Source organism: Dendrobates tinctorius, unplaced genomic scaffold (assembly GCF_039654945.1).
Source record: "Dendrobates tinctorius isolate UK_male_01 unplaced genomic scaffold, ASM3965494v1 ptg000046l, whole genome shotgun sequence".
Classification (NCBI taxonomy): Eukaryota; Metazoa; Chordata; class Amphibia; order Anura; family Dendrobatidae; genus Dendrobates; species Dendrobates tinctorius.
The window spans coordinates 3,696,328-3,718,009 of NW_027361714.1; the positions used below are offsets into that span (position 1 = coordinate 3,696,328).

At 40.4% G+C, this 21,682-nt stretch overlaps 1 protein-coding gene across 1 annotated transcript in view; it reads right to left on the reverse strand.

Moving 5' to 3' along the window:
* Nucleotides 1-544: 544 nt before the first annotated feature.
* SAMD5 (sterile alpha motif domain containing 5) overlaps nucleotides 545-21,682 on the reverse strand; it is a 78,070-nt gene continuing 56,932 nt past the window's right edge. Inside the window, exon 2 of the mRNA XM_073575664.1 lies at nucleotides 545-2,436. Coding sequence (XP_073431765.1) covers nucleotides 2,428-2,436 — 9 coding nt within the window. The 3' untranslated portion in view covers nucleotides 545-2,427. The remainder of the gene's footprint in view (nucleotides 2,437-21,682) is intronic.

Genomic DNA, 21,682 nt, shown 5'->3' on the forward strand with positions numbered 1-21,682 from the left:
AAAAAACGCAGCAGTTGTATGCTTATGTATGCGTTTTTTCAATGCGTTTTTTTGCGGGAAAAACGCGCTGCAAAAAAAAGCAAGTGTGAAACTAGCCTAAAACATTATTTTTGTCAATAATTTTTGTCCAGCATGGAAAGCTATTAAGCGTTGAAAATCACTTTATTGGGGATTTGTCTTCATTCCTGTAAAAATAGCATGTAAGTGGCATCCAAACTGCTTTTCTGAAGTCTAGCTGCCTGCCTTCAGCTGCCCTGATATCAGAATCTACCATTTGACTGTAGCTGCACCTCTCTCTTCCTCCAAATACTGTGTTTATCAGAACAATTTCTGTAACAGCTTACCTCCAGTGCTGAGCTGATACTTTCACTGCCCTCATCAGTGCTCCCAATAAATATACTCTGATATACCGTAATTCAGGGAAAGGCAGACAAATAGTCTGGGCAAAAGAAGCGGTTTGGAAACCACTTACACCCAATTTTTTTATAGAAACGCGTTGGTTGTTATGGGGACCTTAGGGTTAGGGTTAGGGTTAGGGTTAGGGTTAGGGTTAGGGTTAGGGTTAGGGTTAGGGTTAGGGTTAGTAAAGTCATGGTTTGGGTAGTGTGAGGGGCCACCTAAAAATGTTGGAAAAAAACGCAAACGCGGTAAAAACGCGCTAAAAACGCATACAAACGCATAAAAACGCTGCGTTTTTTTCATGCATGCTCATAAAAATGCTTGAAAAAAACGCAGCAGTTGTATGCTTATGTATGCGTTTTTTCAATGCGTTTTTTTGCGGGAAAAACGCGCTGCAAAAAAAAGCAAGTGTGAAACTAGCCTAAAACATTATTTTTGTCAATAATTTTTGTCCAGCATGGAAAGCTATTAAGCGTTGAAAATCACTTTATTGGGGATTTGTCTTCATTCCTGTAAAAATAGCATGTAAGTGGCATCCAAACTGCTTTTCTGAAGTCTAGCTGCCTGCCTTCAGCTGCCCTGATATCAGAATCTACCATTTGACTGTAGCTGCACCTCTCTCTTCCTCCAAATACTGTGTTTATCAGAACAATTTCTGTAACAGCTTACCTCCAGTGCTGAGCTGATACTTTCACTGCCCTCATCAGTGCTCCCAATAAATATACTCTGATATACCGTAATTCAGGGAAAGGCAGACAAATAGTCTGGGCAAAAGAAGCGGTTTGGAAACCACTTACACCCAATTTTTTTATAGAAACGCGTTGGTTGTTATGGGGACCACATCCTTCCTTTCCTTTGTTCATTTGTATTTTTGATACATACATTTTAATATGTCTTGAATAAAATAATTGATTTTATTGGATTACACGCTGGAGATATATTTCCTCTTCCATTTTGCATTGTGAACCACACCTCTGATCAAGTCGGCTCCGTGCGTGCCCAATCAGAGAAACCTGCAGAAGATTGGTGAGCTGACTATTTTCCTATGCCTATTTCCTTTACCTATGCTATTAATTTTTTTATAGTACTGAAGACAAATCAACTATTAAAGCAATTTGCAATGTTTGATATCTTCCCATGCTGAAAAAAAAGTTTAGTTACTTTTTAAGCAACTGTCTGGCAGTGTTGTTTGTACAGGTCAAAACTGTACGATCCTGTGCACCACTCCAAGGGTCATGCAGTCTTGGCGCAACTCCCCACGATGTTAGCAAATTACTAAATCTGAAGAATATTTATCTTTATTATATGACAGCATATACAGGATAAAAAAGTGACGTTTCGGCACATAGGGTTTTTTTCCTAAAAAGAAGATCCTATCTGGCCGAAATGTTGCTCTTTTACCCTGTATATGTAGTGACTAAATAAAGATAACCTTTTGGAGGAGAACATCTGGTACCTTGGATTTTTGGGATTTTGTGTTATTTATATATTATTAAATGATATTCTATAGGAGGTGGTGTCAATACAAGTTAGTACAGAACACCGAGAAGCATCCAATCTAAGGCCCGTCTCCCATTCAGAAAGTCTGACGTTTGTTTTTCAGTAAAATAACATCTTAGAAGATCTTTTAAAGTATGAAGACTAAATACCATTTTATTTCACACAAGCTCCTTACATTTATGACAAACAAAACACAGTTTCCATTTAAACAATTGTCTGTTTTTTTTTTTCTTTTATATTTACACTTGAATTCTTTTAATATCATCATTGATTGTGACTACAAATGACAAAACAGGTCTGTTCACATACTAAAAGTTGCTGTTTATGGCAACATGTTGTGCAGTAAATATGATGGCTATTATTAAGCAAAACAAGGTATTCAAGTATATGTCATTTTTTTCTTTTAATAAAACCCACACTGGTCAGAGAAAGGGATCCTGGGTCTTGAGCGTCTGTCTCACATCAATCTCTTTTTCACCAAATCAGAAACTTTGTGTCCTGCATCCTTGGAAGGGAACCATGTATTCTTTAAAACTGCTAAAAAATAAATAAAAAAGAACATTGTTGTAAAAACTGGATCTATTTATAAGTTCACCTGTCTACTAAGGAAAGTTGTACTGCTGTGAATGTGACATGCATCAGCTCTATGTGTTACACGCTTGACTGTGCAATTCAGTAGTCTACAAACAAGAAAGATAAATGGAAAGAGATGGTATAGATATATAGATAATAGATAGACAGATAAAAGATAGATAGATAGATATGAGATAGATGATAGATAGACAGATAGATAGATAGATATGAGATAGATGATAGATAGATAGATAGATAGATAGATAGATAGATAGATAGATAGATAGATAGATAGATGAAAGATAGATAAATAGATAGATATGGGATAGGTAGATAGATATGGAATAGATAGATAGATAGATAAAAGATAGATAGATAGAGAGATAGATAGATAGATAGATAGATAGATATGGGATAGATAGATAGATAGATAGAAAGATAGATAGATAGATATGGGATAGATAGATAGATAGATAGATAGATAGGTGAGATTTGCGCCATTTAGTTAACTGGCAGAAGATTAAAAGGGTTGTCCTGTCCAAATCAATAAGTCTGCAGTCACTCTGTGTGTTTGTGAATACAAGTGTATGGAGCGAGGCCATGCCCACTGGACAGGCTCTGGCCGGAGTATGTATAACTCATACATACCCTCCGATTCAGACTCAGAAACCGGCGAATCCCTGCAGCAGCGCACAGTGCGTGCGCTGGGGGAATCCATAAATATGGAATCACAAAGAGTGACTGCAGACTTATTGATTTGAATCGGACAATCTCTTTAATGAATTTGTGAAATTGGTGATTGTGATTTAAATTTCTATTAACTAATACTATATAACAATAGCTTTTCAGACTTTTTCATACAGTTTCCAGTCACACAATTAAACTTCTATCCAGCTAACACACATGAAAATTGTTATACTTACCTTTGATTTAACATACAGGACTTTTTACCTTTTTTCTATGCTGTCCTGCTATAACTTCTCAATGCCCTAAAATAAACAGTTCCCTATTTTTTAAGTTATTGTTTTATAAGTATTTAAGATAGCACTAGTAATATGACTAGAGCAAAATGTTTTATAGTATTAGAACATTAAAGGGGTATTCCTATCTCCAAGAGTAGGTGTAATATTAATATTAGCAAACACCTTCAATTTGAAATGTAGTATCGTTTTTCTGATCACTATGTCTCTTTCCTCATGCGCAAAAATTACAAGTAGAGGTGGGCGAACCTCTGGATGTTCAGTTCCTGTGGGTTCGGCCAAACAGCTATAAAAAGTTTGGTTGAGTACCAGAACAGTACCCGAAGCTGAACCCCATACAGATGAATGGGGGGCTTGAACATCTATAGCTGACCCATAAAAGGTGCATATATTAGATGCGCCAATTCTGACATTTTGCCCTGCTCTTCCCACTTCACCTGTGGCGGTGGCAAGTGGGGTTAATATCTGTGGCATTGATGTCACCTTTGTATTGTCAGACGCCTTTCCATCCAATGAGCTAGATGTCACTTGACCTGAAGTCCATGTTTGGGGTCTGTGCACAAACAGTAGATGTTCGGTATGGACCCCGAACTTTAGGCTATGTATGCACATTGCGTATTTGCTTGCAGAAGGTTCTGCAAGGTTTCTGCATCTCTTAGCAGAAAAGCACAGTAAAAAATACTCACGTTTTTCATGCATATTTTATACATTTTTATACGCAACTAGATGAAGAGCCCGGCGCTGCCCGGGCATAGTAACTAACTGTGGTTAGTTATAACAAATTATAATCATCCTCCATCCCATAGTCCCGTGCCCATATACCCATCATACATATCCACCATCCCATAGGCCCGTGCCCATATACCCATCATACATATCCTCCATCCCATAGTAGAGTGCCCAAATACCCATCATACATCCTCCATCCCATAGTCCCATGCCCATATACCCATCATACATATCCTCCATCCCATAGTCCAGTGCCCATATACCCATCACACATCCTCCATCCCTTAGTCAACCATTATGACATCATAATGAGTGGCGGGGCTTGCATCCTATGATGAATCAGCGTCGCCATGGCAACCATTATGACATCATAATGAGGGGCAGGGCTTGATACACACACTTTTTCCCCATTATGTAGATAGGGGCAAAATTGTTTGGTGAATTGGAACGCGCAGGGTTAAAATTTCGCCTCACAACATAGCCTATGACGCTCTCGGGGTCCAGACGTGTGACTGTGCCAAATTTTGTGGCTGTAGCTGCGACGGTGCGGATGCCAATCCCGGACATACACACATTGAGCTTTATATATTAGATTTTTACTGTGTTTTTCATGAGTTTTTGTAAATCCATAGAGCTAAATAAAGATATATTATAAAAAAAGAATAGTGATGCAATTTCCTTGTTCAACCTCTTCTTTTTCATTCTCCATTAGAGAAATATAATGTTTACATACACAAAGCAAATATAAGTGAATGTAATATATATATATATGTAATACCAAGGCCGAGGTTTAGTAATTAACAGGTGTCAGCCATCTACCCTCATTAATAAAACGGTACATAAAGAATTAAAGACACACACAGTCACCAACCTATGTAGGAGCATTAACATAATTAACCTACATATGCTGTAACAAAATGGCAACTGTCAGAAATCTGTGTGAAATGCAATATGTTTATTTTTGAAAAAAATTGCGTGGGCTCCCTTGTAATTTTTATAACCAGCAGAGGGAAAGCCGATGGCTGAGAGCTGATGTTAATATTCTGGGAAGTAGCCAATAGCCATAAAGGTTCCCAGGCTATTAATATCAGCTCACAGATGTTTGTGCAGCCTTTACTGGCTAGATTACAGGGGAACCCCAGAAAAAAATTGACATGGGGTCCCACCTTTAAAATCAAACCAGCCAAGGCTAGGCAGACAGCTGCAGGCTGATATTAATAGCCTAGGAAGTGGTCATGGATATTGGCAACCCCAGGCTAAAAACATCAGCTTTCAGCCGCCCCAGAAATATAGCCTTACTGTTTGATTTAGCCCATGTCTATTTGCAGGACCTTATGTATCCATGGTTATGACCACTGATATAGTGACAGTTAGCTAGTTGCTAGTCATAACCATGGATACCTAAAGTTCTGCAATGCCTGCACATGAGGAATGAGACATAGTGAATTATAAAAACTTTACTACTGTACATTTATAATTGGAGGTATTTGCTAATATTAATATTATTGTACATATTAGGATAGGATTTTGGAAATGGGAATACCCCTTTATCTTAACATTTAATTAAATTAAAACCGCAAAACAAAATAATTTTTTTTATGAAATCACTGGACAATCAATTTCAATGTGGCATTTATAAGAGTTGGAAATCATAATAAGGATCATCTGCAAAAAGTAATCAATTCTCTTTGATATTCTAATTCTTTAAAACTGAAGACATATGCTCAAGATATAATTAGTATTAAATAGGTTTGAGTCTGAATCTCTGGGTCCTCACTGATCAATTTGACACTTTTCAGGTTTTTATAATGAACTGTACTAAACTGTCTCACCTCCCTTTGTGCCTAGGTGTCAGATAAAATGGAGAATAATAATAATAATAAATTTTATTTTTATAGCGCCAATCTGAATCCCTATGGATAAGATAACTTTCTCGGACTTACTGTGCGCTGCTAGACAAAGTTCAATTCAACACGGCATGTAAAGTTTAACTGTTTAATTCCCAACGCGTTTCGAAGTATATAATACTACTTCTTCAGGGGATGACATCATGTTGAATTGAACTTTGTCTAGCAGCGCACAGTAAGTCCGAGAAAGTTATTTTATCCATAAGGATTCAGATTGGCGGTCACGGAGTGGACCTTCGGGCGTGCAGCAGACTGACATTTGGTTCTTATGCCTTTATTTTTCCCTGGATCAGGTGAGTGGATTTCTTACATTTATTCGATTCACCACCCGGATAAGACCCTATTGCGCCTTCTTTTTTCCTTAGCTTTTACAATATTTTTATAGCGCCGACATATTCCGCAGCACTTTACATTTCAGAGGGGATTTGTTCAGACAATAGACATTACAGCATAACAATAATCACATACAGTAGATTATAACAAATACCAAGAGGAAAGAGGGCCCTGCTCGCAAGCTTACAGTCTATGAGGAAAGAGGTAGACACGAAAGGTGGGTGGTAACAGTTGCCCTGATTGTATGGACCAGCCATAATGTTAAGTGTGTAACAGTACAAACACAGAGGGCTAATGGATGCATAAAGCATGTGGGAACATGATGCGGGAAATCTGGTTATGGTAAAACTTTTGGCTGTGCCACACAGGGATAGATTAGGTTAATGTGTTGAGGCGATAGGCCAGTCTGAATAAATGCGTTTTCAGGGCACGCTTAAAATTGTGGGGATTGCACTAAGTGCATTCCAAAGAATTGGCGCGGCACGTGTAAAGTCTTGGAGACGGGAGTGGGAGGTTCTGACTATTGGGGATGCTAACCTCAGGTCATCAGCAGAAGAGTGGGCACGGGTAGGGTGGTATACTGAAACAAGGGAGGAGATGTAAGGTGATGCTGATGCTAATTTAATGGCCAGCAACTCTCGGTTACCCACATCGCAATTCCTCTCTGCAGAGGAAAATTTTTTAGAAAAGAAGGCACAGGGTCTTAAGTTAGATAATGTGGTGGGGCCCTGGGACAACACAGCTCCCACTCCCACCTCAGAGGCATCCACTTCTATGATGAATGGTTTAGACAAATCAGGATGAACCAGTACCGGAACTGTCATGAAATGTTTTTTAACAAAGAAAACGCCCCCACAGCTGGAGCTGACCAGTTTTGAGATCCACCCTCTTTTGGTGAGATCAGTGAGTGGTTTGACCACTTGAGAGAACCCCTTGATGATTTTTCTATAGTAATTAATTGGCGAAACCCAGAAATTGCTGAAGACCCTTGAGATCTCTGGGTTGCACCCAATCCACAATGGCCTGTACCTTCCTAGGGTCCATACGAAACCCCTCAAAGGACAGGATGACCCCTAGAAAAGACAATTCTTGAGTAAAAAATGAACATTTCTCCAGTTTGGCAAATAGTGCGTTCTCCCTGAGCCTCTGGAGAACCGCACGAAGATGACCCATTTGACTTTGTCTATCAGAAGAATATATGAGTATATCATCAAGATAAACTACTACAAAGCGTCCAATAAAATCAGTAAAAACATGGTTAATGAAATTCTGGAATACCGCTGGAGCGTTAGTCAAACCGAACGGCATAACCAAATTTTCAAACAGACTCTCAGAGGTGAGAAACGCAGGTTTCCACTAATCCCCCACCCGCATACGGATGAGATGGTATGCACCCCTGAGGTCCAACTTAGAGAACCACCTGGCCCCCGACAATTGATTATACAAATCAGGTATCAGTGGGAGAGGATAAGTGTTTCTTATGGTTATCTTATTCAGTTCTCAAAAATTGAGGCATGGGCGTAAACCACCATCCTTTTTTTTCACAAAAAAGAACCCCGCTGCCACGGGAGAGACAGATGGCCGTATATGCCCTTTACGGAGGCTCTCAGAGATATACTCCTTCATAGCAGCCCGCTCAGGGACTGAGAGATTGTACAGATGGGCTTTGGGCAATTTGGCACCGGGAGCAAGATCAATGGCACAATCGAATGGGTGGTGTGGTGGTAGAACCTCAGCCTCCTTTTCAGAGAACACATCCTCCAAATCCTTCAGGTACTTCGGAATACCCTCCAGACTGATGGATGACATAGACACAGTGGCAAGACAATTTTCAGAGCAACCAGGTCCCCATTTAACAATATCCCGGGACCCCCAGTCAATAGCTGGGTTATGCCGTTGCAACCAGGGAAACCCTAACACCAGGCCAGCAGGGAGGTTATCCAAAACAAAGCATGACATGCGCTCCTGGTAGAGGGCCCCCACTCTGAGGGTGAATTCTTTAGAACTGAAATGGAGACCATCCTTACATTAGTGAGAGGTGTAGCGTCAATAGCCACAATTTTTAAGGGAGTCTCCAACCTAACTGTCCCTAATCTACAGCGGGCCACCAGCTTAGAGTCAATCAGGTTCAGGGATGACCCACAGTCTCAAAAAAACGAAGTATGGAAAAAGCCATTCTCAACACCAAGTTCCAGCTTTAACAGTATCTTTGAAAATGAAGAAAAAGGTACCTGAGAGTCTAAAAGACCTCCACGATGATCACCTAGACTCAGCCGCTTGTTAGTCGGTGGAAGGAGGGGCAGTCTTTTTTCCAATGTCCAGGATCTCCGCAGTAAAAACATAACTTTCCATCACGTCGCCGTTTCCTCTCTTTCTCCTGGGGGTTGGTGGCTCCCACCTCCATAGGTTCAGATGGAAGCAAAACATCAGGGTTAGCACGGAACAGCAGAATCCCTCGCTGAGTAACACCTCTCTCCCGCAGTCTCCGATCCATATGGATAGCCTGAGTCATAGCCTCCTCCAATGAGCTGGGAGGTGGATGGAGAGCCAGAGCATCCTTCAAGCAATCCGACAGTCCCTTCCTGAACAGACATTTCAGTGCGGTGTCATCCCAGGACACCTAAGAGGACCATCGACGGAATTCAGAGCTGTACCATTCGGCTGAGTGCTTCCCCTGCCCCAGACCCATAATAGTGTCCTCTGCCATCCTAACACAGTCCGGTTCATCATAGATAAGTCCTAGGGCCTCAAAGAACCTATCTACCGACATCCGCCCAGGGGCAGTAGGGGGCAACGAGAAAGCCCAGGATTGGGGACCCTCCCTAAGTAAGGAGATAATAATCCCCACCCGCTGAGTCTCATCCCCAGACAATCGGGGTCTAAGAGAAAACCATAATTTACAACTCTCCTTGAATATGTGAAATTTATCTTTTTCGCCAGAAAACGTGTCAGGAAGTTTAACTGAGCGTTCAGGAGAGTGCAAAATAACATCTACAGAGTCACCTGGTGGACTAACAATATGAGAGGTGTTTCCCTGCATGGTCTTAATAGTCTCACTCAGTTCTTTCTGTAAGTGAGTATGAGACATGCAAGGGACTGATGATTCACAGAAAAGTCCTGCGCCATCTGCGTCAAACTGGACACGATATGCCAAGTGATGCAGCAGATCCATGACCAGAGAAAAAAAAAGTGCAAAATCCCGTTTAAATGTATAGGTTAGTGATAATGTAGTGAAACCTCCACCAGGGGGAGCTGGTGAGGGAAGAGAGGTTACACACTAAGAGTAGCAACACTGAGCAATAGCACAGGTGTGACAGGTAACGAGAGAGAATGGTCAGACGAACCGAGTCAGAAACTAGCAGGAGCAGATGTACCAGAAGGAGCAGCAATACACGTTGTCAAAATACCAAGCCGAGGGTCAGAAAGCCAAAACATGAGCACGGGGTCCAAAAACGTGAGACGAAATACATGGTTGGGGTACAAGCCAGGAAGTCAAATGCCAGAGAGGGAACGTAGCAGCAGAGACGAATACCAAGAGACGGGGTCAGAGATAAGTCCGGGTCATACACGTGGATTCTAGTCAAAGGCAGGAGGATCACCAAGGTACAAGGGTCAGAGGCTCTAAACTGGAAGCTTGAGCTATCACTAACACTGGTCAGCAGGATGTGAGAGACTGAAATAGCCCAGCTAGCTCCAGAACGAGGCCAAGGAGATTAACCCCCGCATGACCAGTCCAGAGTGAAGAGAACAGAAAATAAACTCCGAACTGGACCATGACAGATAGCCTGCATAGCAAAAAAAGGAGGCAGGAACACACAATGCAGAAAATCTAAAGGCATTCATGTCAGTGGTATATACCTTTAGATGCTTTTATCAATATATGCCCCCAAGCACATACATGTAGCAATGTAATGAATATATTCCTTTTTTGAAGATTTCTGTAACATTGTGTTTGCAAATATAATGAAAAAAGAATGAAGAGTTAAACCAGCATAATATTAAAGTGGCCAAGGTAAGTAGTACAAAATTACAACCTCAAGTCCAAGAAATGTTGGGACACTGAGTAAAATGTAAAGAAAACAAGAAGGTAATGGTTTCAAAATCTCTTACAGGCTACAGCTATACTTTATTCACAAAAGAACGTCGAACAGATATCAGAAGTTGAACCTTAGATTTCTTTGTATTTCATTTGGAAAGATTAACTCACTCGAAAATTAATGGCTGCAATACCTCTCAATCAAGTTGTCACAGGACCAAGTCTCCCCTTCTTTTTACAAGTTTTTAAACCTCTGGGAAGTGAGGACACCAACTGCTGGAGTTAAGAGAGAATAATGTTGTCCAATTCTTGACTGATGTAGGATTCTAGCTGCTCAACAGTCTTAGGTCTTTTTGCAGAATTTTTAATTTTACATTGTGCAAAATGTTTGTTTTCTATTCATGTGAAAAGTTTGGACTGCAGAGAGGCTAGCTCATCACCCGAGCTCTCTATATAATGTTTAGTATAAATAGTGCCAATGCACCCCATACATTCAGAGATGTAGGCTGTTGTACTGTGCGCTGATAACAAGTTGGATGGTCCCTCTTTTCTAGAGTCCACAGAACACTGATACATGTTTCAATAAATAATTTTGTATTTTGATTCATCTAACCACAGAACTGTTTTCCATTTTGCCTCAATCCATTTTAAATGAGCTATGGTCCAAAGAAGATGGCGGCATTTTGAATTATGTTGATATATGGCTTCATCTTTGCATTATAAAACTTTCACTTTCACTTTTGAATTGCACAGCGAACTGTGTTCACAGACAATTATTTCTGGAAGTATTTTTGAACTTCTCATAAAGTCACAGGACATGGGTCTGTGGTTTCCATAATGAATTTCACATTTTAATTTAATTGACCACAAAGTTTTCCATTTTGCCTCAGTCCATTTTACATGAGCTTTGGTCCAGAGAAGATGGTGGCATTCTGGACTGTGTTGATATAAGGCTTCTTGTTTGCATCTTAGAGCTTAACCCCTTTACTTCCAAGGGTGGTTTGCATGGTTGGTTAATTCCCGGGCCAATTTTTACAATTCTGACCACTGTCCCTTTATGAGGTAATAACTCTGAAACGCTTCCATGGATCCTGGTGATTCTGACAATGTTTTCTCATGACATATTGTACTTCATGTTAGTGGTAAAATTTAATTCATATAACTTGCGTTTATTTGTGAAAAAAATGGAAATTTGGCGAAAATTTTGAAAATTTCGCAATTTTCCAACTTTGAATTTTTATGCTCTTAAATCACAGCGATATGGCACTCAGAAACTTAATATATAACATTTCCCACATGTTTACTTTACATCAGCACAATTTGGGAACCAAAATTTTTTTTTGTTAGGAAGTTATAAGGGTTAAAAGTTGACCAGCGATTTCTCATTTTTACAACACCATTTTATTTTTACGGACCACATAACATTTGAAGACACTTTGAGGGGTATATATGATAGAAAAGACCCAAAAGTGACACCATTCTAAAAACCACATTCAATAAGTTTATTAACCCTTCAGGTGCTTCACAGGAATTTTTTGAATGTTTAAAAAAAATGAACATTTAACTTTTTTTCACAAAAAAAATTACTTCAGGTTCAATTTTTTTTAATTTACCAAGGGTAACAGGAGAAATTGGACTTGAAAAGTTATTGTGCAATTTGTCCTGAGTACGCCGATACCTGATATGTGGGGGGAACCACTGTTTGGGCGCATGGCAGAGCTCAGAAGGGATGGAGTGCCGTTTGACTTTTTCACTGCAAAATTGGCTGGAATTCAGATTGGACGCCATGCCACATTTGGAGAGCCCCTGATATACCTAAACAGTGGAAACCCCCCACAAGTGACCCCATTTTGGAAACTAGACCCCCTCAAGGAACTTATCTAGGTATGTGGCGAGCACTTTGAACCCCCAAGGGCTTCACAGAAGTTAATAATGTACAGCCGTACAATTAAAAAATCATGTTTTTTCCACAAAAATGATCTTTTCACCACCAATTTTTATTTTCCCAAGAGTAACAGGACCCAAAAAGTTATTGTGCAATTTGTCCTGAGTATGCTGATACCCCATATATGGGGGTGAACCACTATATGGGCACATGCCAGAGCTTGGAAGGGAAGCATTTAACTTTTTTGGCTGGAATTGAGATCAGACGCCATGTCGCATTTGGAAAGCCTCTGATGTGCCAAAACAGTGGAAACCCCCCAATTCTAACTACAATTCTAACCCTAGCCCTAGCCCTAACCCTAGCCCTAACCCTAGCCCTAACCCTAGCCCTAACCCTAACCCTAGCCCTAATGGGAAAATGGAAATAATTAATTTTTTTTATTTTATTATTTTTCCCTAACTAAGGGGGTGATAAAGGGGGTTTGATTTACTATACAGTCATGGCCAAAAGTTTAGAGAATGACACAAATATTAATTTTTACAAAGTTTACTGCTTCATTTTTTCTAATGGTAATTTGCATATACTCTAGAATGTTATCAAGAGTGATCAGCTTAACAGCAATTACTTGCAAAGTCAATATTTTCCTAGAAAATTAACTTTATCCCCCAAAACACATTTCAACATCATTGCAGCCCTGCCTTAAAAGGACCAGCTAACATCGTTTCAGTGATTGCTCCATTAACACAGGTGTGGGTGTTGATGAGGACAGGGCTGGAGATCAATCTGTCATGATTAAGTAAGAATGACACCACTGGACACTTTAGAAGGAGGCTGGTGCTTGGCATCATTGTTTTTCTTCTGTTAACCATGGTTATCTCTAAAGAAACACGTGCGGTCATCATTGCACTGCACAAAAATGGCCTAACAGGGAAGAGTATCGCAGCTAGAAAGATTGCACCTCAGTCAACAATCTATCGCATCATCAAGAACTTCAAGGAGAGAGGTTCCCTTGTTGCCAAAAAGGCTCCAGGGCGCCCAAGAAAGACCAGCAAGCGCCAGGACCATCTCTTAAAAGTGTTTCAGCTGCGGGATCGGGCTACCAGCAGTGCAGAGCTTGCTCAGGAATGGCAGCAGGCAGGTGTGAGTGCATCTGCACGCACTGTGAGGCGGAGACTCTTGGAGCAAGGCCTGGTCTCAAGGAGGGCAGCAAAGAAGCCACTTCTCTCCAGAAAAAACTTCATGGACAGACTGATATTCTGCAAGAGGTACAGGGAGTGGACTGCTGAGGACTGGGATAAAGTCATTTTCTCTGATGAATCCCCTTTTCGATTGTTTGGGACATCTGGAAAACGGCTTATTCGGAGAAGACCAGGTGAGCACTGCCACCAGTCTTGTCTCATGCCAACTGTCAAGCATCCTGAAACCATTCATGTGTGGGGTTGCTTCTCAGCCAAGGGAATGGGCTCTCTCTCAGTCTTGCCTAAAAACACAGCCATGAATAAAGAATGGTACCAGAATGTCTTCCAAGAGCAACTTCTCCCAACCGTCCAAGAGCAGTTTGGCGATCAACAATTACTTTTTCAACATGATGGAGCACCTTGCCATAAAGCAAAGGTGATAACTAAATGGCTCAGGGAACAAAACATAGAGATTTTGGGACCATGGCCTGGAAACTCCCCAGATCTTAATCCCATTGAGAACTTGTGGTCAATCATCAAGAGACGGGTGAACAAACAAAAACCTTCAAATTCAGACAAAATAAAAGCATTGATTTTGCAAGAATGGACTGCTATCAGTCAGGATTTGATCCAGAAGTTGATTGAGAGCATGCCAGGGAGAATTGCTGAGGTCCTGAAGAAGAAGGGTCAACACTGCAAATATTGACTTGCTGCATTAACTCATTGTAACTGTCAATATAACCTTTTGTTACTCATAATATGATTGCAATTATATTTCTGTATGTGATAAAAAAAATCTGACAAACACACATAAAAACCAGAGGGCAGCAGATCATGTGAAAATATAATATTTGTGTCATTCTCTAAACTTTTGGCCATGACTGTATATGGCGGGTTTTTATTTTTGGCAACTGTCATATGCTAAAAGACGCTTTTTATTGTAAAAATAGTTTATGCATCACCACATTTTGAGAGCTATAATTTTTCCATATTTTGACCCACCGAGTCATGTGAGGTCTTATTTTTGCGGGACGAGTTGACGTTTTTATTGGTACCATTTTCGGGCACGTGACATTTTTTGATCGTTTTTTATTCCGATTTTTGGGACGCAGAATAAACAAAAACCAGCGTTTCATGAATTTCTTTTCGGGGGTGCGTTTACACCGTTCCATGTGCGGTAAAATTGATAAAGCGGTTTTATTCTTCGGGTCAGTACGGTTATAGCGATACCTCATTCATGTCATTTTTTTATGTTTTGGCAGTTTTATGCAATGAAAACAATTTTATATAAAAAATAATTATTTTTGCATCGCTTTATTCTGCGAGCTATAACTTTTTTATTTTTTTGCTGATGATGCTGTGTGGCAGCTCATTTTTTGCGGGACAAAATGATGTTTTCAGAGGTATCATGGATATTTATATGCGTGTTTTTGATCGCGCGTTATTGCACTTTTTGTTCGGCGGTATGATAATAAATCATTATTTTTTGCTTCGTTTTTTATTTTTATTTTTTAAGGGGTTCACTAAAGGTTAACCAATGGGACACTTTTATAGAGTGGGTCATTATGGATGCGGCGATACCAAATATGTATACTTTTATTGTTTTTTGTTTTTTTATTTTCAAAAAATGAATTTGTTAGGGAATATTTATTTTTTTTTAATTTATTTAGCAATTTTTTTAAAAATTATTTTTACACTTTTTTTTTTTTTACTTTATTACAATGTCCCATGGGGGACATCACTGTCCTGTGACAGATCGCTGATCTGTCACGTCACAGATCGCTGTGACAGATCAGCGATCTGTCGCAGGCACTGCTGCAGGCTTCCTCATGCCTGCGCTCTGCGGGCAGTGAGGAACCCAGCTCCTTGCAGGCCCCCGAAGGTCCCCGTCACCATATTGGATCCGGGGACCTGCAGGGAAGGCGACCCTTGCAGCGGCGCTGCACATCGCGCTGCTGTGGGGGTCGCAGGGAAGCACGGAGGGAGCCCCCTCCCTTCCGATGCTTCCATTAACCCCCGGTACACCGCGATCATGTTTGATCGCGGTGTGTCAGGGGTTAACGTGTCGGGGCTGTCCGTGACCGCCCCTGACACATTGTGCCGGGTGTCAGCTGTGATAATCATCTGACACCCGGCCGCGATCAGCTGCGCTCCCCCGTGAGCTCAGCTGATCGCATTAGACGTACTATTTCGTCTTTGGGACTTAGGTCCCAGGTCACATGGACGTTATAGTAAGTCTAATGTAGGAAAGGGGTTAAATTGCATTTGTGGGCTGCACAAAGAACTGTGTTAATGGGCAATAATTTCTGGAAGCATTCCTGAACCCATGCATGATCCAATCCTTCCTGTTTTTAATGCAGTGACACTTGAGGGCCTGTAGATCATAAGAATCCAATATTGATGGCCTTATGCACATGGATTTGACCAAAATCTCTGAAGCTTTTGACAATGTCTACTGTACATGGTGGCATATTCAAAGTCTTTGAAATTTTACATTGATGACCATTTTTCTGAAATTGTTCCACAGTTTTTAGACGCAGCTGTTCAGATTAGTGAACCTCTGACCATCTTTGCTTCTGAGAGACTCTGTCCCTCTTACATGCTCTTTTCCTACACAGTCATGTGACTTAGTTGAAAATTGACCTTCCAGTTGTTTTTCATTAGTAAAACGTATTTTTCCAGCCTTTTCTTTAATGTTATTACAATGTTTTGTCGTGTGCTGCCACCAATTTCTAAATTAGTTACATTTTTCAAATGAAATGGAAACAAGACTTTCAACTTCTGATCTGTGTTCTATGTTCTGTTGTGAAAAAAGTATGACTATAAGAGATTTAATAATGATTGTGCAAGGGGGTGGCTGGTCCCCTCAGTTATGCCCTCCTCTCTTTTCATGTGACCCCCTTGTGAACTTTATGTACCTTGATGTAATGTATGTGTTTTTTGTATTAATTGCACTGTTTGTGTAATACTGTAGTAAGTTCCCCTTTAATGCCTGTACATAATTAAGGACAGAAATGATTAACTAAGGGAGCTGGACTTGCAGCCTTGAGGGAAGAGGCCCGGTCAGAAAGCCCAGGTAGTCGGCCAGGGCAGATGTCTGCTACAGAAGCGGCATTGCCAGACTCCTTGATGGGAGAGATCTGCTGCCCCGGATGAAGGAGTTATATGGACTGAAGGACTACAACACAGGCCCCCAGGACTTTGGAAGGGCTTTCGCTGAAGGGGTCTCAGGCGCCTAGATGCCAGCGATTGGACTTCTGCGAATCTCAGCCACTGTGGACATAGTGGGTACGGCTGCAGCAAGTGTCAGGGAGAGAGCAGGAAGCCGGTGTTGAAATTGTGTTTTCATCCATCCTTCATAATTGTTCAAAGTTTATTACTTTGATACTTTGTAGATTGTGCCCAGTCATTGTTAAACCCTTAACATTAAAAAGTAACATTATGTATGACAACTACACTAAATCAGCAATATTTAAAATCATCTGTCTTTTTTGCTGGGACTCCACTATTTCATGGGCTTTTGTATTAAATGTCACACTAACAACCTCAGTAATCTTAAAACGAGAATTGGTGCAAATCGCTTTGCAGGACCCGGTTCACAGAGTGCATCCTTAATCTGTGGCTGCTGTACAGGAGCCCTAGGAACCACCTTTTACCTGACAGCATGTTCGGTTCTTCTTTTGACTAGCCAGCCTGATGCAATGCAGCGTGATGCACATGTGATGTTGCACCTGGCTGGCTAATCAAAAGAAGACACGCGGAGGCCATCAGGTAAGACGAGGTTGTCAGGACCACAGATTACTGACGTGGCCGATGGACTGGGTCATTCAAATCAAATCACGCTAACTCTAAGTAACTTTTTGATAACCCTTTTGGTGCTAGCTAATCATGTGAAAAAATTAATACAATAGCAGATGTGATCAAGTAAAATATAAAATACTCATGTGTCAGATGTCGCAATACTGCTTCCATTGCTGAGTGATGATGTCAATAATACGACACATGACCAATGAGGCCACTGTTTGACTGCCTTTTGGTGAGCACTAGAGCTTGCACACTGGATCACCAGGGTATAGAAAAGATGAGTACTATTAATTTTTCTCATTTTTTCACATTTTCTGCTGTGTTGGCATTTTCTTTTACGATTGCTCCATTAATGCAATTATAAAGCAAAGTCAAGATCAAATGGTTACTATTTCCAGTCCATTGCAGTTAACTTCATCACGATATGTGACGTATATTTACACATTATGACATGTCCCTAGCTTCGATACGGGATCTGATGCGGAGCCCACATCTTTCCCCACTCATGATAGCTGATTTAATCACATGACAAGGGATTTAAAGGGAATCTGTCACCGGAAGTTGCAGGCCTATGTAAATGGCCTGGGTCCGGTCCAATGGGCGGTGTTTGTTCTTTCTCCACCCCATCCGTGGCCCCCGTCCGAGCTCTTCTCTGGTATTAGAGTAGTTCTTCTCCATAGTTCACGCATGCGCAAAGCAATCAAGCAATCAGTATGCTTTGCCCAACTGATAATCTTTACTGCGCATGCGCCAGTACACTATGTCCCGGAGGTATTTCGCTGTATTCCGGGACATAGTGTACCGGTGCATGCGCAGTAATGGTGTGCATCATTTCACATTCCAATCAGCACACCCTGTCACATGATCGTAGGGTGACTATGGATTGTCATGACAGAAAAGGGTCTGAAGATGACCCATGTGCCTGTCATTATGATACACCTGTGCTTCAAGTCTCTTAAGGAGACTATTAAATACAGTAAAAAAAAAGTTTTTAAAAATATGAAAAAAAAACCCCACAAAATTTCAAATCACCCCCCTTTGCCCCTTTGAACATAAAACAATTAAAAACTTAATCCAATCTGTTAACAGCATAACGAGAAAAAAAAATCGAAATGCCAGAATTACACTTTTTTGTTCGCTGCAACGCGATCGCAAAGAAGCAATCAAAACTTTGTGTCCACTCCAAAATGGTATCAATAAAAACACTAGATCAGGACAAAAAAAAAAGCCATCACCCAGCAGCAGATCCTGAAAAATAAAGACGCTGCGGGTCTCGAAAAATGGCGACAAAAGCGAAAAAAAATGTTTTCGTATAATTTCTGAATTTTTTTCACCACTTAAATAAAAAATAAACTACACATATATGGTAATGCGTACTTGCACTGACCTGGTGAATTATACTGCCAGGTTAGTTTTACCATATAGTGAACATAATAATTTTACAACCCAAAAAACAATTGAGGAATTGCACTTTTTTTTGCAATTTCAAAGCAATTGGATTTTTGTTCCCTCTTTCCAGCACGCTATATGGTAAAATCAATTGTGCGTTTCAAAAGTTCAACTTGTACTGCAAAAAACAAGCTCTCACATGGCCATATTGACAGAAAAATATAAAAATACTATGGCTTTAAGAAGGGGAAGAAAAAACAAAATAGAAAATAACGGAAAATGGCCCAGGAGATTAATGTAAGATCACCATATTGTGCATCCCAGGATAGCAAAAAGTGTCACCAGCAGTTGGGAATATACAAATGTGCAAAATATGAATAACTATTCAAAGTCAAAAAGTAATCAAAATTCAGACACAAGCTTGACATTTTCGCTTACAATAATATTACACAGTGTTTTAGGTAAAGGCTGACCAGAAGGAAAAGGTATTTGTGAGGACTATAATAAATTGAATTGCATTACTGCACAGTTTTGAGCTCCATACAAATTCAACTATTAGTTTGCTTGAGCAGAGCTTGAGTTCATGGATATTAATTCTCCTGCCTTTGATGTATTCCACTAACTGTTTAGGGAATTAGCAGTCTGTGGTAGCTGCATAATTTATTAGAAGACAGATTATACACCAGGAAAGGAGCAAGACATATAGAATGCTACCGTCACAGTCCAATGTTTATTTCCTACCAAACGGCTGAGCACTGGCTGCCAATGATCCTTATGCGTACCCTGGAGCTACAGTAACTGTGGAGCTATGAACACATGTTTTGTTTGGTGACCTGCTTCCTGTCACATCAGCTGGTTAAGAATACTTGGTATACCAAGAATGTATAGCGATATTCTGTTATATGTTAAAGTTCTGTGACAGCTAAACCAGAATGACAGGTATTTCCAAAGTGCTGTCCACAGACTCAATCTGTGCAGTGGTGAATAGTGGTTGTGCCTGCCAATCAGTAACACGGCATCCAACGTTTATGGAAACAAACCGGAAACAAACGTAGGATGCCGCCTTACTCATTCGCAGGCAGCACCACCTTTCACCACATGACAGATTGAGTCCATGGACAGCACTTTGGAAATACCTGTCATCCTGGTTTAGCTGTCACAGAACTTTAACATATAACAGAATATCCCTATACATTCTTGGTATACCTAGTATTCTTAACCAGCTGTCACAGGACCTTACTAAATAGAATAACCCTCCACAGCAGGACTATTGTACCCCCATAGGAGTCTATGATTCTCTCCATTTCAGTGTTATTTTACTACTCCATATTCACGGACCACTCAGGAGCAGTCTGTGTATTGATGAAGGTCACATGTATTGACCGAAAGGTTTACTGCCTTTGACTGCAAATAAAATCCTTCGTTTATTCTCAAGTCGAGTGCCAAAAATTTACTTTATTATCATCTGTCCAAAGGACATTCTTCCAGGAAATGTGTGGCTTATCAATATGAATTTTGGCAAATTCCAGTCTTGCTTTTTTATGATTTGTTTTCAACAGTGGTTTCATCTTCTATGAAGTCCACTTTGATCAAGACCGCGAAGGATGGGGCGATCTGCCTTTTATTGTGTTTTGAAATTGGAATTCACATCTAATCTCTTTGGAAGTTGTTCTGGGCCCTTTCGTTACAATTTGGATTATTTGTCTTCTCAATCAGTCATCAATTTGCCTCTTGCGGCTCCAGGGAAGTTGGCTATAGTCCCATAGGCCTTAAACTTCTGAACAATATGTGCAACTGTAATAACAAGAAAATCAAGTTGTTTAGAGATGGTCTTATAGCCTTTACCTTTGACATGTTTGTCTATATTTTTTTTTTTAGATTTCCTGAAGCAACTCTCTCCTAAGCTTTTTTTGCTCAGTGTGATACACACAATGATACCAAATGGCACAGTGACTATTTGTCACCCAATAAATAGGCAGACTGGCTGATTACAATTTTGTAGACACCTCTGATGCTAATGACAGGACTCACCTAAGTTTAACAGGTCCATATGGGCAATTATTTTCAGTCTTTCCTTGGATACCATAATTTCCAGGCCATTTTTATTAGCTAGGAATGTTTAATTTTCATTGGCTGATACTCAGCAAATTTTAATTGAAAAGTTATTTTGTCAGTTTCAAATTATTTCAGTGATCATTGATTGTTTTTCTGACTTTAACAGAAGGGTACCAAAAATGTTGCTCACATCTGTAGAAAGTGAAGGAAGTTATAAATGAACTGTCATGCTATTGCAGTGCAGTATAGTGCAACCTCCACCAGGGGGTGTTGCTGAGGGAAGTGAGGTTGCACACACAACATAGCAACACTGAGCAGCAGCCCAAGTGCCACCAGATGGCGAAAGAGTAGTCAGATGATCCGAGTCAGAAACAGTCAGGAGCAGAAGTACCAGAGGTCACAGCAATACACGTGTTCTGAAACAAGCCAGGGGATCAGCAATGGTCGAAAGCAGATAGGACAAAGACAAAAGACAGAAGTAGGTCCGAATGCACGCCAAGTCAAAACCAGGTAGTCAACAAACTTATAGGGAAACACTGAGTCAGGACAGACAGAGGGAATAAACAGACATGAGGCAAGTCAGGGATCACAGCAGGACAAATCAGGATATATCAGAGTCAGATACACACGAAGAAGGCAGAGCTATGGCTGACATCAACAGCAGGATGCAGCGGATCTAAATAGCAAACCAGAAACCAGACAGAGGTTGAGAAAAGTTAGCCCCTGAAATGAACAGACCAGGAGCATGGAAAGACAGGACTCGAAACTAGTCTGGATCATGACATGAACTATATATAAAATAGAGTGGAGAAAAAAATGACAAATCATTTAGATTACTTTATTCTTTATGGGTTACATAGTTCAGAATCATGTAATTGTTAAACATTGATGCATTATTTTTTTTTAACTAGTTA